General features: G+C 31.7%; 3 protein-coding genes across 3 annotated transcripts; 1 reads left to right on the top strand and 2 right to left on the bottom strand.

The window, feature by feature from the left end:
* Nucleotides 1–1,330: 1,330 nt before the first annotated feature.
* Nucleotides 1,331–5,097, bottom strand: LOC127076316 (farnesyl pyrophosphate synthase 1). Its single transcript, XM_051017940.1, has 12 exons — nucleotides 4,821–5,097; nucleotides 3,902–3,926; nucleotides 3,549–3,664; nucleotides 3,341–3,427; nucleotides 3,135–3,251; nucleotides 2,962–3,050; nucleotides 2,478–2,529; nucleotides 2,278–2,373; nucleotides 2,122–2,166; nucleotides 1,946–2,035; nucleotides 1,782–1,853; nucleotides 1,331–1,662 (listed from the first exon to the last, which is right to left on the bottom strand). Exons 1-12 carry the CDS (start codon nucleotides 4,929–4,931, stop codon nucleotides 1,534–1,536), a joined length of 1,029 nt encoding a protein of 342 aa, XP_050873897.1. The 5' UTR covers nucleotides 4,932–5,097; the 3' UTR covers nucleotides 1,331–1,533.
* A 4,040-nt stretch (nucleotides 5,098–9,137) lies between these two features.
* Nucleotides 9,138–12,257, top strand: LOC127112038 (PKS-NRPS hybrid synthetase cheA). Its single transcript, XM_051046233.1, has 4 exons — nucleotides 9,138–9,145; nucleotides 9,785–10,924; nucleotides 11,051–11,521; nucleotides 12,254–12,257. Exons 1-4 carry the CDS (start codon nucleotides 9,138–9,140, stop codon nucleotides 12,255–12,257), a joined length of 1,623 nt encoding a protein of 540 aa, XP_050902190.1.
* A 210-nt stretch (nucleotides 12,258–12,467) lies between these two features.
* LOC127076309 (protein MAIN-LIKE 1) lies at nucleotides 12,468–14,235 on the bottom strand. Its single transcript, XM_051017929.1, has 3 exons — nucleotides 14,049–14,235; nucleotides 13,289–13,963; nucleotides 12,468–13,192 (listed from the first exon to the last, which is right to left on the bottom strand). Exons 2-3 carry the CDS (start codon nucleotides 13,877–13,879, stop codon nucleotides 12,530–12,532), a joined length of 1,254 nt encoding a protein of 417 aa, XP_050873886.1. The 5' UTR covers nucleotides 13,880–13,963; nucleotides 14,049–14,235; the 3' UTR covers nucleotides 12,468–12,529.
* Between the last annotated feature and the right edge of the window lie 753 nt (nucleotides 14,236–14,988).

Here is a 14,988-nt window from a genome sequence, read left to right as displayed (position 1 = left end):
AGAGAAGGGGAGTAATAAAAGCTATTTAGAAGACCTCATTTCAAAAACCAAGCTCTAGTTTTTTTGTCTTACCCAAAAAAAACATAAGTTTTTTTCCTCAAACTGCATTCTTTTAAATTTGAATTTTTGGTGGGAATTTCTTTTCCCATCTATAGGTTCTCCCAAATCTCTGACGAAAAGTAAAAAATATTCTCAATTTTCAGAGATGCATCTACCAGATGTACTGTTTTCCTACAAAATAAGCGCAAATGGATGAACGATCATATTTTCTCAAAATTAATTCGGAGATGCATCTCCGAATGTGGTCTAGGGTGTTTCGGAGATGCATCTCCGAATTAACCTTGATTTTTAAATTTAGTAGTTTATTCGAAGATATATCTTCAAAAACTATAATAATTAATCTATTGAATATGGGTTCTCAATCTCACACACATACTGAGACAAGATCATCCAAGAAATACTCGGTAATAATTAATCTATTGAATATGGGTTCTCAATCTCACACACATACTGAGACAAGATCATCCAAGAAATACTCGGATGAAACTGTATCACAAAAGTATTTTCTTTCAATTTTCAAGTTCCGTAACAGATTACTTTTCCCACAACACAAAATTTTGCCCATTCTATTGGTTTTCATGCGAGAAAATATTATTATTTATATGTAAATGAAATGTTTAAGAATTGGTAGGTTATACTCTACTATTGAAAAGCTTTATTACATTGTTTCTGGAACAAATGTTTGAAAACAAAAAAACAGGAAAAAGTGAAAGACATTTGACAATTTTCTGATTCAAAGTGAAAACAAGAAAACATTTCCTCAAATTTATCATAGAGATTTTTAGAAATGCATATTTGAATTCAGTCCAAAAAATTTGGAAATTCATCTCCGAATAAATTTTTTTGATAAAAATGGATTTCTATTTCATTTACAAAAAATTCAGAGATGAGGAGTGGGAGAAGAAATTGTTTTTTTTATTCATAATATTTTATTACTATTCCACATATTTTATCTACTGAGAATATAACAGTAAAAAAAAGTTTTAAACCAGTAATTTTTGAAATAGTAAATCATGAAGTAATTTAAGATTAAAGTTTTTTTTTAGGTATAGGTCTGGAAGTAGGAGGGAGATTGCTCTAAAATAACATCAAGTTGAAGGTCAAACAGGAAGCGAAAAACAATTATAAATATGATTTTGGAGTAGTTAGAAGTTTAATTTTTCATTAGACAAAGAGAGAATTAATAAGAACTGATTTTCTGTTTCTTTCAATAGCACAATATCATAGTCTATGTCTGAATATATAAAATAAAATAACAAAAGTAAAAAAATTCAGAAGGAAAAAGCTTATTGATGATAAAAACCAGTATCACAAGGCAGTTTACAACATAAAGTACAACAAAGATTAATCACTCCCTACAAAAAGACAGTAACAAATTTGATTTTTTTAAAACTACAGCTCCACACAGAAAATTTCACTCTAGCTAGCTTCTATTGCATCTTCAACAATCTTGACCTTTGCCTTACAGTGATTCTACTTCTGCCTCTTGTAAATTTTAGCCAAAAATGACTTCAATACAGCTTGAACTGCTTTGCTGGAATGAGCTTCAATGTTGGTTACAAGCTTCTCGTAGCTCGTACTTTCATACTCCGTGAATACACCCTATACGTTCGAAGTTTGAATAAATCATTCAAAGGAAATCATTAACATCATGATGGATTGAAACATTATAACTTTTTTTTTTGTATGACATTCTTACAAAATACAAACGAAGTTCAAACCTCGAGATTAAGCTCGTTATAAAGGATCTTCACTTTAGCAACATTTGCTGGATCTGTCTTCCCATAGTTCTCCTGTTCACCATAAAAAGTTGTTCCAGTTTAATCATATAGCAGAAAAACAAAGGAAAGAAGCAGAAGGAAATAACAGTAAGATGGTCACTTACATGTAAAACTTTCTTTTGTTCTTCATTGGAAAGTTCCAATGCTTTTACAACTAACCAAGAGCACTTAAAGTCTTCAATATCTGTGCCTATCTGGTTTCATATATAACCAAAATGAGATCAAAAAGAAAATGATGCTTCAGTATCTATGGCATGATCCAGTATATGTATATGCTTACCTTTCCAATTGTTTCAGGATCACCATAGCAATCCAAATAATCATCCTGAACGAGATAGAATAAGAGATGAGAAAAAAATACATATCTTACAAGAGATTTCAAGCTTTCAAGCTGATAACGACAAACACGTCCATAGACTTATGCTAACAAAAGTACCTGAACTTGAAAATATGTGCCCATCTCAACAAGAATGTTCTTTACATCAACATGGTTATCCAGATTCTCACCCGCCATGAGCAATGCACATGCAACCTGTGAAAATAGGACAAGAACCATTAGTCATCGGCATCTCGAGGAAATAGGACAGGAAACCTAAATTAAGGAAGCAGGACAAAAATGTAGGATATAACACTTACAGGAAGATAAAATGAATAATAGGCAGTCTTGTATTGAACAATACGTCGGTGCCTGCACAAGATGGTCGAAGCTATTATTGTGTTTCGAGTTTCAACACAGAAAGAGACAGCCGGCAAGAACGGAAATGAAATATATATAATTGTATTACTAGTACATTAATAAACAAAAGGTTTGAACTTCACATCATATCAGAGCGTGCTCGGCCAAAAATAACTAGACACTGGTCTTTCTATAAATCTCAAGCACCTCATTAACAAAATATTGCTGTGAGATAACATAATAACAAGAAATTCCTTATTTTATACCATAAATATTGCCAAACCCCTATCTAAAAGAAAAACAGCTATATCTCTTTTGACACTAAAATATATCATATAAAACCGTCATCTGGTAGACAAGTTTTCTTATTGCATGGTTCTAATACATAACATTCACATAAGAGATTGATCAACATAATTTCTTCGCAATTGTTTCTGTACTCACAGTGATAATGTGTATTTGGACAGATCTTTTTCTCCTTCCAGTGTGGTGATCAAATCTATCATCTGTCCGGCAGCAGTTTGAAACTCAACCTAATACAAAATCAACGTGGTCAATTTTTAGCGTATAAACAAAATGAAACCCACATACTTCAAACACTGAGATTGGTGCTATACCTCGTTGAACAAATCAAGAAGATCGACATAATAAGGCTTTCCCTTGAAGTGTTTCCTAAGGATACGCGGAATATGGTTTCTTAGTAGAACTCCATCATTTGCTGCAATCATTCCAACCTTCACCATAGAGTAATTAGAGGTTATTATCTTATCACAAGAGCAACAAAAAGATAATGCGATAGTACAAGTTAACTTTTCCTTCAAACCTTGGGTACTCTAAACCAACATGGCTGACCGCGACGTGTATGGGAGTTATCCATAATGTCGTCAAGAACAAGAAAATATGCCTGAAGCTGTAAAATTCATCAACAGAGGATTGTAAGATTCCTCAGTGCCACCACAGTAAAATTGTGAAATGGTTGGAAATATTTAAAACATACAAACTAGAAAAACAAACGCTTTTAATTGTCATACCCATTCAATACACCAACCAAGAGCACTAGCAAGGAAAATTTCGTCATCATTTAATGCATGTCCTTCTTTTAACAATCTGTAGCTGTCAATAACTGACAGTCCTCTGTTCAGCTTCCCTGCAATGTAAGTTATAATGCATCTTTATGTCAATAAGCTGTATATTTTTCAAAAATTTATCCCGAATACCCCCACCTAACTGTTTGTTTAGATGGATAGTGATTTTGGCAAAAGATAAACTTTGGAATTTCAACAAAATCCCGGTGTTATCATGTTTTTGTCAAATTCATTGTCAATCTAAACATGCGCTAAGTTACTTGTTACAAACATAAAAAAGAGCAAAACTTAAATCCTACCTCCAGGCACATTGTAGTCCAGCATCTGCAATAAATTATAGTACAAAACATAATGAGAGAGACAGCAAAACACATTTTCATGTTTCAATGAAATAGCAACCGCATATGGATAAGGTAAATCAGAGTATTATGGTTAAATTTTCATGAAAACATAAAAGGGGCATCAAAAGTACAGAACCATGTGCAAGTTTCCACAAGAAACAAAAATATATTCTTTGAACATGTTGCAAGTACAAAGGCAAGGAAATAACTCAAACATTCATTCATCACTGCAAAGCATTTCCTAATATTTTTCACAGATTTATCCTATAATTGGATAATTACCATAAACTTAAAAATCATCTTTGCATTGTAAAATTGAAATTTCACACACACACAAAAGCCACAAAAGAAACCATTAAGTTTCTCAATCATCAATCAATAGAATGTCACATATTCTAATACCTACTATTTATTTCCGGTATATCGCCGAGGACAAATCTCCGCCTAAGAAACTAGCTCATCACCAAATCACATTTATATCATCCACAATACGTCTAATTCCACTCAGACAAACATAATCTCTGAACCAGGAACACTGAAAACACAGCATCGAAATTGGCTCGTCAACATTGACAATAATTTGAAAAAATGAATAAATTAAACTAATCTGACACGGACGCTAACACAGAGACACCTTTTCTCGGAAGAGTCTGTGCTATGCTATTGATCCTCTAAATTAATCAAATCAATTCATCAGTTTCACCTCAAAATCAAAGGATAACAGATTTGAACACACAAAACATATCCACTACAAAAACAAGCTGAAAATTCAATTATTTTTTTCTATATTCCGAATTTGATAATTGAATTAGAGCCATTGATAACTTGATAAAAGAAATGAAGACGAAAAAAAAGATGAAAGGAAGAGATACTCTACCCTATCAACCCATTGACGAGAATCATCAGACCACTCGAAAGCAGCGTCGTTGAGAAGCTCAGATTTGAGAACAGAGTAGACATTCAAGAATGTGGACTTGAGATCTGCCATTGAAGAAAAGATGAGTCTGGAGAGAGAGAGAAATGGTTCCTAAAATTGCGATAAGAGTTATAAATAGAGGAATAGAAGGGAAGGGAAATAGGGAGAAAGAAAAATAGAAAGAACGACAAGTGAGGAGCTGCTACTCGGCCGGTGAGTGTGGCTGGCGTGAGGTGAAGAACCAAACAAAAATAAAAAATATAACTAATTATTTTTTATATTTTACATTTTTTATTATACTATATTTTTAATACTTTTTAGTAGAATCTTCTATTTGAAATTTTTATTTAAATAATTTATTTTTTCAAATAAATACTTAAATTAATCTATTTTTTCAATTATATATAAACATATATAAGTGAGATTATATTCTCCCCTACGTATTTGTATATTGTCGTCAATTGAATTGCTGACTCTTTTATTTTTACGTTTGAAAATAGATTAATTTAAGAAATAAATAAAAAGTGAATTATTTTAGATATTTATTTAAAAAATGAGTTATTTGGATGAAAATTCCCATCTACATGTATAATAGTTGTAATGATAATTAATTCATGGTGCAAATTAAGAAGTTTTCCAATAGTTCTAGTTTATAATTTAATTATAAAAAGTAAGAAACCGTGGGTTAAAGAAAACCTCCTTTCCTCTCTTTTATTAGATGAATTTTTTTCCATTTCAGATTAATTGATTTAATTGACAATTTTTTATAAATGAAAGATATAAAAAGGAAAAATATTTTTTATGAATTAGTATATTATTATATTTACTTTTTTAATTAATATAAAGTGAAATATATTAAATTGAAAATAATAGCTGTATTATTATTTAGAAAACACAATTAAAAAATAATATAGTATTATAAATTAAAAATATTATTTATTTTAAATCAAATTACTTTTACAAACATATCACTCAATTTAAGACAGTGGGAGCAATATTAGGCTAGTGAAACTTAAGAGATTAACTAATGAAGTTTGATTAAGGAGAAATTGAAGGTCAATTTTATTCTTTAATGGGGAAAGATTAATCAATTTTGTTATTAGGTAGAGATAGACAAATAATCTCTCCAAATATTAAAATTTTGTTATTATGTTTATTTAAATTTGAATTATTTTTTATAATATATAAATATTTAAATTTAATCAAGAACAAGTTGTTTTAATCAAAGAACTAAAACAATTTGTCAAGATAAAAATAAAAAAGTTATATACTTACAAAACTAAGAATTAAAAATGATAACTTTACAATAATTAAAATCAAATAAATATTTTTATCAAAGATTATAAACTAAATCAACTGTTTAAATTCATATAATTCAAATTAATTAAATATTTCACCTCTTAAAATATACTTCATTCATTTTTATGGTAAGGGGTGTTTGTTTCGTGGATACAAATATTATTCCCAGTAATATGACATTGAAATTTACATATTCTCTTGTTTGTTTTAAATTTTGATAATTTATTTCTGACTACTTTTTATTCCTAAAAATATATTTTGTTCGTAAATTTCTCTATTTTTATTCACATGTCAAAGGATTGGAATCTCATATTCCCATGCAAATATAAAATAACCAACCATAACTTTTCACTCGCATGTTATTTTAACATATTTATTTTTTAATTTTTAAAATTTAATTAAATAAAATTTAAAAATATTCCTGAAAATTTTATTGATTTATCAAACACATTGATGGGAATAAAATTCCTCGCAATAATATTCCTAAGAATGATATTCTCTATATTATAATTTTAATCCATCAAAACCATAAATAAATTTAAATTTTTAATTTTATTAAATAACCAATGTACGCGCCAATTATTTAATAAACAAAAAAACAGGATAGGATTGCGTAGGATTGCTCCTTTACATACTACAACGTATTATTGTGGCCACTAGGAAATTTCATAAAATGTACAAATACAAATTTATATTTAACAATGTTAAAAAAATGTTAAAAAATAGGTTAAAGGTTGTGCACGGTAAGAGGAAAGAAATATTACACTGTCATGGTCATGCATCAGTTTTTTGACTTATTTTTATTTTTTATGATCAAATATTATTCACCTAATTATTTTTTTATTTAAATAAATTTCTAATTTTATGTACTGCAATTTAAGCATGCTGAGCATGCTCTCAAGTCTCAACTCACAAGTGCATTAAATTAAAAGAGAGAGAAAAATACTTTGGTGTACTTGTTTTGTTTGTACTAGGACCAATAAAAAAATTATTTAAGTGACACGTGTCATTTTCCAATTGGTAACTAAGTTCCTGGTATTGTAATTGGATCCTGTGAAAACGACGCGATTCGCAAAACGGTGGCTTCGTTGTTCTTGCAACCCACGAGGATGGTGCAGGGTGTTTTTTATTTGTAGTTGTGATCCAGTGTTTCGCGTTTCTAAATACTTGGATGATGTTATCTGATGAGCGGTTCCGATTTAGTTATGTTCCTTGATTGACTAAATAGTGTGGTTAAGATGAATCGTGTGGTTATGGTCTGCTTAACATGGTTGAATCAGAGGGACAGTTCTCAGATGAATCTTTAGCTTTTGTTTATTGGTCTAGAAAAAGCTGAATGTCATTTTTTATCTTGTGTTATTTTAAAATATGTGTGGTTCACGTGGAATGTTTGTTTTATATTATCTCTAATATTCGGAGCCGCGAGAAAACTGTTTTGTTTGTAAACTACTATATTTTAATTAGAAATACATTTTTAATAAAAAAATAATTATTATTGTAAAACTGTTTACGTCATCGAACATCATATTTATATAAATATATTATTTAAAAGAAGTTAAAATCAAAGTTAAACTTTTCACAAAAGTTAAGGTTTTGACAATGTAAAAAATAGTTTAATCATTATATAGATTTAATGATGATGCACTCACAATCTAAAAAAGTTTTACAATGTCATCTAATATAAATATATCATTTTGTTATGTCATACAAATATTTTAAAATTTTCAATCTGACTTAACAGGATGTATGATCGTCATTAATTGACAGTACAAAATAAATCCACCCTATCAATGTATCATCCATTTTCTCTTATTATAACTGTAAATATAAATTACAATACATCATATTTATTACTTTAAAGAAACTTAAATTTTACAAACAAAACAGTTGTAATTTATTGACGATGTTAAATATTTTAAAAAATAAATATTTTGCGATATTAAATACTAAATAATAAATATTAAAAATGAATTCATATTAAATTAAAGACATAATACATGTTTTAATTCCATAACTTAATTTAATATTTTGTTTTACTCTTTTAACTAAAAATCATTACAAATTAATCTCTTGATTTCATTTTTGATATTCGATTTGATCCCTTTTGTCAACTTTTAACAAAAAAAATATTAAATTCTTTTAAGTGACATGATAGTAAAGTCATTAATACAAATATGAGTCACTATATTTAGTTAAAAATTGATATATTATTTAAATTGTGTGGTTTTGTTTTAACATCCAAAAATAAGATTCCCGTAGTTTAAATAGTGTATCAGCTTTTAACTACATATGCACACTCAAATTTATATCAATTGTCTTGATGTCATACTACGTCTTCAGAACTTAACAATTTTTTTTGCCAAAAATTAACGAAAGAAATAAAATAGAATAATATAAGTGAAGTTAATGAATTAACTTTTAATAATTTTTAGTTAAGTGTCTGAAATGGAACATTAAATTAAATTAAAAGACGGGATGATTAATTATGTTAAAATTATAAAATTAAAAAATTAAATAGAAATACATTCTTAAAAAACAATTGCATTATAGTAAAATTGAAAATGTTATTTAAAATTTAATATGATATAAAATTAGCTAAAAACATTTTGTAAATCAAAACGTGACATTTTTACGTCTATACCACAAATCTTATAAAAAAATTCAAAATGTCACCCATTAAAAAAAATATATTCAACATGTCAATTTGTGTTACGCACACTAAGTATACAAGAAGAACGGAGTCGTCATCTAGGATAACACAACCCTATTTTTTTCTTTTCTTTTTTCTTTTTTAAGATTTAAATGCATTTTTAGCCCCCTTATTTTAAAGTCTTTTAAAATTTAGTTCTTCTATTTTAGAAATCAATTTTTTGGTCCTTAAACTTTACATCACTTGGAATTTGGTTGGTCCCTCCTCATTTTTTATTACGTGACAGTGATGATTGGAATAACAAAATTATTTTTAATTACATGAAATTGATGACTAGGTTCTTTTATTATTAAATATTATTTAATTATTTAATTATTTATTTATTTATAAATTTAATTACATTTTTTAACTCAATTAATCAAAATTCAAAAAAGGTCATTTTAGGTCCAACTTAGTTTGTCTAGTATATACAAGAAAATTTTACCTTGTACCCCTACAATTAATCCCATACCCCTACAAAAATTTAAAAATTCTCATTTTACCCTTAATTGGTTTTAACCAATTTACCATTTCATTTTTACCATTCAGTTGAAAATTCCAAAAATTACACTTTCACACCCCTCGCACCGGAACACTTGCAAAAAGACTTCCGGTATGTATTTTTCCAAACCGGAAGACTTTTGGGAAGACTTCCGGAACACAAAAAAAAGCAAACCGGAACACTTAAGGAAAGAGTTCCGGTTCACATAAAAAAATTCAAAAAAAATTTGCATACCGGAACTCTTTGGAGAAGTGTTCCGGTTTGCTTTTTTTGTGTACCGGAAGTCTTTCTTTAAGTCTTCCGGTACGTGTTTTTTTTTTTTTTTTAATTTTTTTTTTTTTTTACAGAAATGGAAAATCTTCCAAAAATATGTGTAGATACTACTGATGCGTTTATGACGACGGAAAGATTTGGTACACGAGAAGAGGTTATCAGATGGATTAAAGAGGTTGGAATCGACAATAAAATAACTGTTATTATCAGTCGTTCAGATACTGAAACGGGGAAGAGAGGGAGAAGTAACAAAATAATATTTGGCTGTGATAAAGGTGGGAAACACAAGATTAGTGATAGTGGTACCCAAAGTGCGTCCAAGAAATGTGGATGTCCATTTAAAATCAGGTCGACTCCGGCGAAAGATGGATCTGGTTGGAAGATTGATGTAAAATGTGGGTTACATAATCATGGTTTACCTGATAGATTAGAAGGTCATTCGTTTATTGGTAGGTTGACCACAGATGAGAAGCAACATGTCGCTGATTTGACAAAGAGACATGTAGCACCTAGAAACATTTTGCTTTCCTTGCAAGACAAGTTTCCTGAGAATGTCACTCGTATTACGCAAGTATACAAGCATAAGAGTGTGATAGAAAAAGAGATAAGAGGTCCAAGGAGTGAGATACAACATCTGTTTAAGCTTATTGAGGATGCAGGATATGTGTATTGGAGTAGAAAAAAGGATGACTCGGAAGTGGTGAGAGAGATATTTTGGGCACATCCTGATTCAGTGAAGTTGTTGAATATATTTCCGATTGTGTTAGTTATGGATAGCACCTACAAGACAAACAAATATAGACAACCTTTGTTTGAAATTGTTGGCATGACATCGACTGAGTTGACTTTTGCTGTTGGATTTGCATATATGGAGTCTGAGCAAACAGAGAATTTTTGCTGGGTATTGGAGAAATTAAAAGAGTTGTTTGTGAAGAAAGACATGTGTCCACAAGTGATTTTGACAGATAGAGATCTTGCTTTGATGAAAGCAATTGAAGTTGTGTTTCCCAACTCGATTAATTTGCTATGTAGATTTCACATTAACAAAAACGTTGGTGCCAAATGCAAACAACATGTGGTGAATGACCTGCAAAAGACGATAGACACATTATGGATGGAAGTTGTCTGGGCTAGTGATGAGGTTGAGTATGGTCAGCGGTTGCATCAACTTGAGCAAGCATGTGTTGATTATAGTGGATTTATTAATTATGTGAAAGACACATGGTTGACTCCACATAGGCATAGATTTGTTGGAGCATGGATTAATCGAGTCCTACATTTGGGTAACACAACGACTAATCGGTACGTCTTATAATTTTATATTTGATTTTTTTTTATGTTTTTTGATGTGTTATTTTCAATATTTGATATTTTTAATACTTGATATTTTCAATATCTAATGGTATTTTTTATATCTGATATTTTTAGGGTTGAATCTGCTCATTGGAAGTTAAAGCAGATGTTAGGAAACAGTATAGGTGACATGGTCAAATGTTGGGAAGCCATGAATAACAACTTGAGGTTACAACTGGGAAACATTAGAGCTTCATTTCAAAAGAGTTTTTACGAAGTTGAGAACGCGCACGTAAGTCCCTTTTATGGTTATTTGCGTGGTTCCGTATCTCGAGCTGCTTTGAGACGTATTGCTGAAGAGTTATTGAGAGTTGATTATGTTGGAACTAATAGGCAAATATGTGGTTGTACTCTTAGAACATCTTATGGGTTACCTTGTGCTTGTGAGTTAGGAAGATACAGAGTAGGTGGTATACCGATACCCATTGATGCTGTTCATGTTCATTGGAGGAAACTAACTATGGAAGTTGAGTTAGAGATAGGTGAAGATGATGGATCAGAGGTGGATATGACAGCTGTAATGGATGAGTTGTGGAGACGATTTAGGTCATTAGATGTTGTTGGGAAAAGGGCATTAATGAGTAGGGTATGTGAACTAGCATACCCAACAATGACAACATTGTGTCCACCACCTGAGAAAATAAAAACCAAAGGAGGAGTGAAGAAGAAAGGGAAAAAACCAACAGATTATGATGTTTATAGGGACCCTTCGTATCATGAGTATGTTGATAAGGCATCTCAATCTTCACAAAGGCAATCTCAACCATCACAGACTTCGAAGAAGATCAAATTATCAAAGAAGCAACCACAATTCATTGTTCAATTTCCTAATCATATTAGGTCATACATTGAAGATGTAGTTAATGTTGAATCAGATGGTAATTGTGGATTTAGAGTCATTGCATCATTGCATGGATATGGTGAGGATGGTTGGTCAATGGTTCGCAGAGAGTTGGGGTTGGAATTAATAGACAAGGATAGGTCAACTTTGTATGACAAGTTATTTTCTAATCGGTTGTCAGCTGTGAGAGAATCTTTGATGATAGAATCGTTTGGTTCACAGCCACCTGAAAAATGGATGAGTCTACCAGATATGGGTTACTTGATAGCCAATCGTTATAATGTTGTACTTGTCTGTTTAGGCAATCCGTGCATCACTTTCTTTCCGATGACAGGTTCACATTCACCAAATGTCTCTATTTATTGCATTGGTTTTGTTAACCAGAATCATTGGGTTCAGGTATGTATTTATATGTCTAAATATTTTAATTATTCCAGTTAATATTTTATGTTATATGACTTAATCTTTTAATTATTTTACTTTATCAGGTTAACATGAAAGAGGGGTTTCCATTGCCACCGGTCACATTAGATTGGAAGAAATTTCGTTCTCATATAGCAACTACTTGGATGCTAGGATTTGCAGGACGTATGCAACATTTGCAATTACTTACACCTGTATTAGCATGATTATGTAATCAAAACATAAATATGTAATCAAAACATGAAATCTATATTATTATGTCTATTATATTCAAAGCTTAATACATATAATCAATGTGAACGAGAAATATGCAAAGCTTCAAATAAATCAGAAAACTGTGGATCTTCCTCTTCAGCATTAACCTGTCTCAGATAGCGACGAATCAATGTAGATACACGAGCCCAATCAGGATCAGATGGCCCGACGTCATATACAGGAACGGGTACCTCTCTAGGAGCGTCACGATGGGGAGGGACCAACCGTGGATGGGAAACACGATAATACCACTCCAGATAACCGTCTACTACCTCAGATGGAGTGGTGGCCACGGAAGATGAACCGATCACATCGACAACACTCTGATGGTAACTGATCCAATCAACATCAATATCCGTCGCCATCATACAATCCAGAGGTGGGGATGGAACATACTGCCTATACCCGAACTGACGTAAACATCTATCAGGCAAGTATGGAACAACTGTTTCACCCCACTTCAAACAGCCCCTGTAAAGACATATCTCATCAAATACACGCCATGCTCTATGATCCTCAAATGGTCGCCAGATGACGTCGGTAGGTGTCAGCTCGTCCAAAATAGGTCGTAAATCATCAACCTTCAGGACTCCCTGTCTATATGACCATCTCATCGCTCGGGGAAGACCACAGTTTCCAGCAGGATTCCAATTCTCCCCTCTTTTTCCAACAGTTGGAAAATACTCGTGAATCCAACACTGTTACAAAATAAAAACATAATAAATAAAACAAATTAAGTTACAATATTTTATAAAATGAATCCAACACTTAATTAACAAAATTAAATTATATACCTGTAGGAGAGTAGGATATCCACCTAGCTGTTTGCAACTGTACATGGACGCATCTCCAAGATATCGGTAGAGGGTAACTAGTGCAGCTGCTCCCCAACTATATCCTGAACATCCATCCAAGTCCCTAAACAGGAGGAGGTATCGTGCCTCTACAAGTGTAAAGGTCTTATCAGCAAATATGGTGGAACCCACCAACATCAATAGATATGCTCTAGTCGCATATGCCCAGCTGGAAGCAGCCCTATGATGTACGAATATATCATATAACCACTCCAACTTGTAATACGACCCCCTGCAGCTCCGAACATGTGACTGTGCCTGACTCTGTGACACTCCTAGGTAGTCCACAGCAAGTTCAACAGCTAGCTCTTCAGTCACATCCTGAGGACTCCAAAAGATACCCCTAATGGGCAAGTGAAGTAGACATGCGACATCATCTAAAGTAATGCTCATTTCACCAAACGGCATGTGAAATGAAGATGTCTCTAGATGCCATCTTTCCACAAATGCAGAGACAAGATTTGTGTCTATCTTGTTCAGACTCGTTCTCTGCAGTGAAGCTAAACCGGATCTAGATACCCAACTCTCCATCTGTGGTGGAAGAGCCAATGGAACCCTAGAATTCAACTTCAGTCCATGTCCGGCAACCTTCAACTCTTTCTTTGGTCCTCTTTCCTAAAAACAATTAAAACACATATTAGAAAACAAATTATAAAATATTCAACTATTATTCATTTTCAAATATAGTCCGTTTACTTACCTCACCGAACCATATATGTCGAGCAACATGATGCTCGTACTTCACCAAAAGCGATGTATCGTACGACCCTCCTGGATATCCAGTCGGCTCAGCTGCAGCTGCAGATGAAGATGCACCCCGGTCTAACGTGCGGACTGGAATCCGGCCATCTGCACCTCTTCTTCGAACCACTGCAAAAATAATGTAAAAAAAAATAATTTAAAAAAAATAAAAAAAAAATTACGTACCGGAACACTTCAAAGAAGAGTTCCGGTACACATCATCCAAACCGGAAGACTTGAAGAAAGTGTTCCGGTATACAAGTATACAAACCGGAAGACTTTCTAGAAGACTTCCGGTTCAGTGTCCATAAAAACAACAAACTGGAACACTTAAGAGAAGTGTTCCGGTATACACTTTTCAAACCGGAAGACTTACTCTTAAGTGTTCCGGTATACAATGCAAAAACGCCAAAAAAATTTCTTCTCCGGAAGTCTTCAACGAAAATGGTAAAAAAAATTTGAAACGGAAAATATACCCTATTTATATGAGGGTATTTTGGTCAAAAAAAATTAAATGTAGGGGTATGGGTACAATTGTAGGGGTATAGGGTAAAATTTTCTATATACAAACATTAAAGCCCATCCACACAAGTCCACAAATTTTTACTAATTTAGTTTTTCTAGTTTATATAAACACTAAAATTTGAAGGTGTGAAAAATACAAGAAATGAGGTTTGAATTGGGTTTTACAAAATAAAAGTTTTTTTACCAACTCAAGAACATCACTAAAAAGTTAATAGCAATGAGATAAAAACACAAGTATTTTTATCCTGGTTCACTTAAAACTCAAAGCTACTTTAGTTCACCCTCCAATTTGATTTTGCCTTATACACAAGGACTTAATCCATTATAATCAATAGATTACAATAATCACAAAGAATAATCTTCTTTGTCTTCTC

Source organism: Lathyrus oleraceus, chromosome 1 (genome assembly GCF_024323335.1).
Source record: "Lathyrus oleraceus cultivar Zhongwan6 chromosome 1, CAAS_Psat_ZW6_1.0, whole genome shotgun sequence".
Taxonomy (NCBI): domain Eukaryota; kingdom Viridiplantae; phylum Streptophyta; class Magnoliopsida; order Fabales; family Fabaceae; genus Lathyrus; species Lathyrus oleraceus.
Note: the sequence above shows the minus strand (reverse complement) of the source record. Positions and strands in the feature narration are given on the sequence as shown.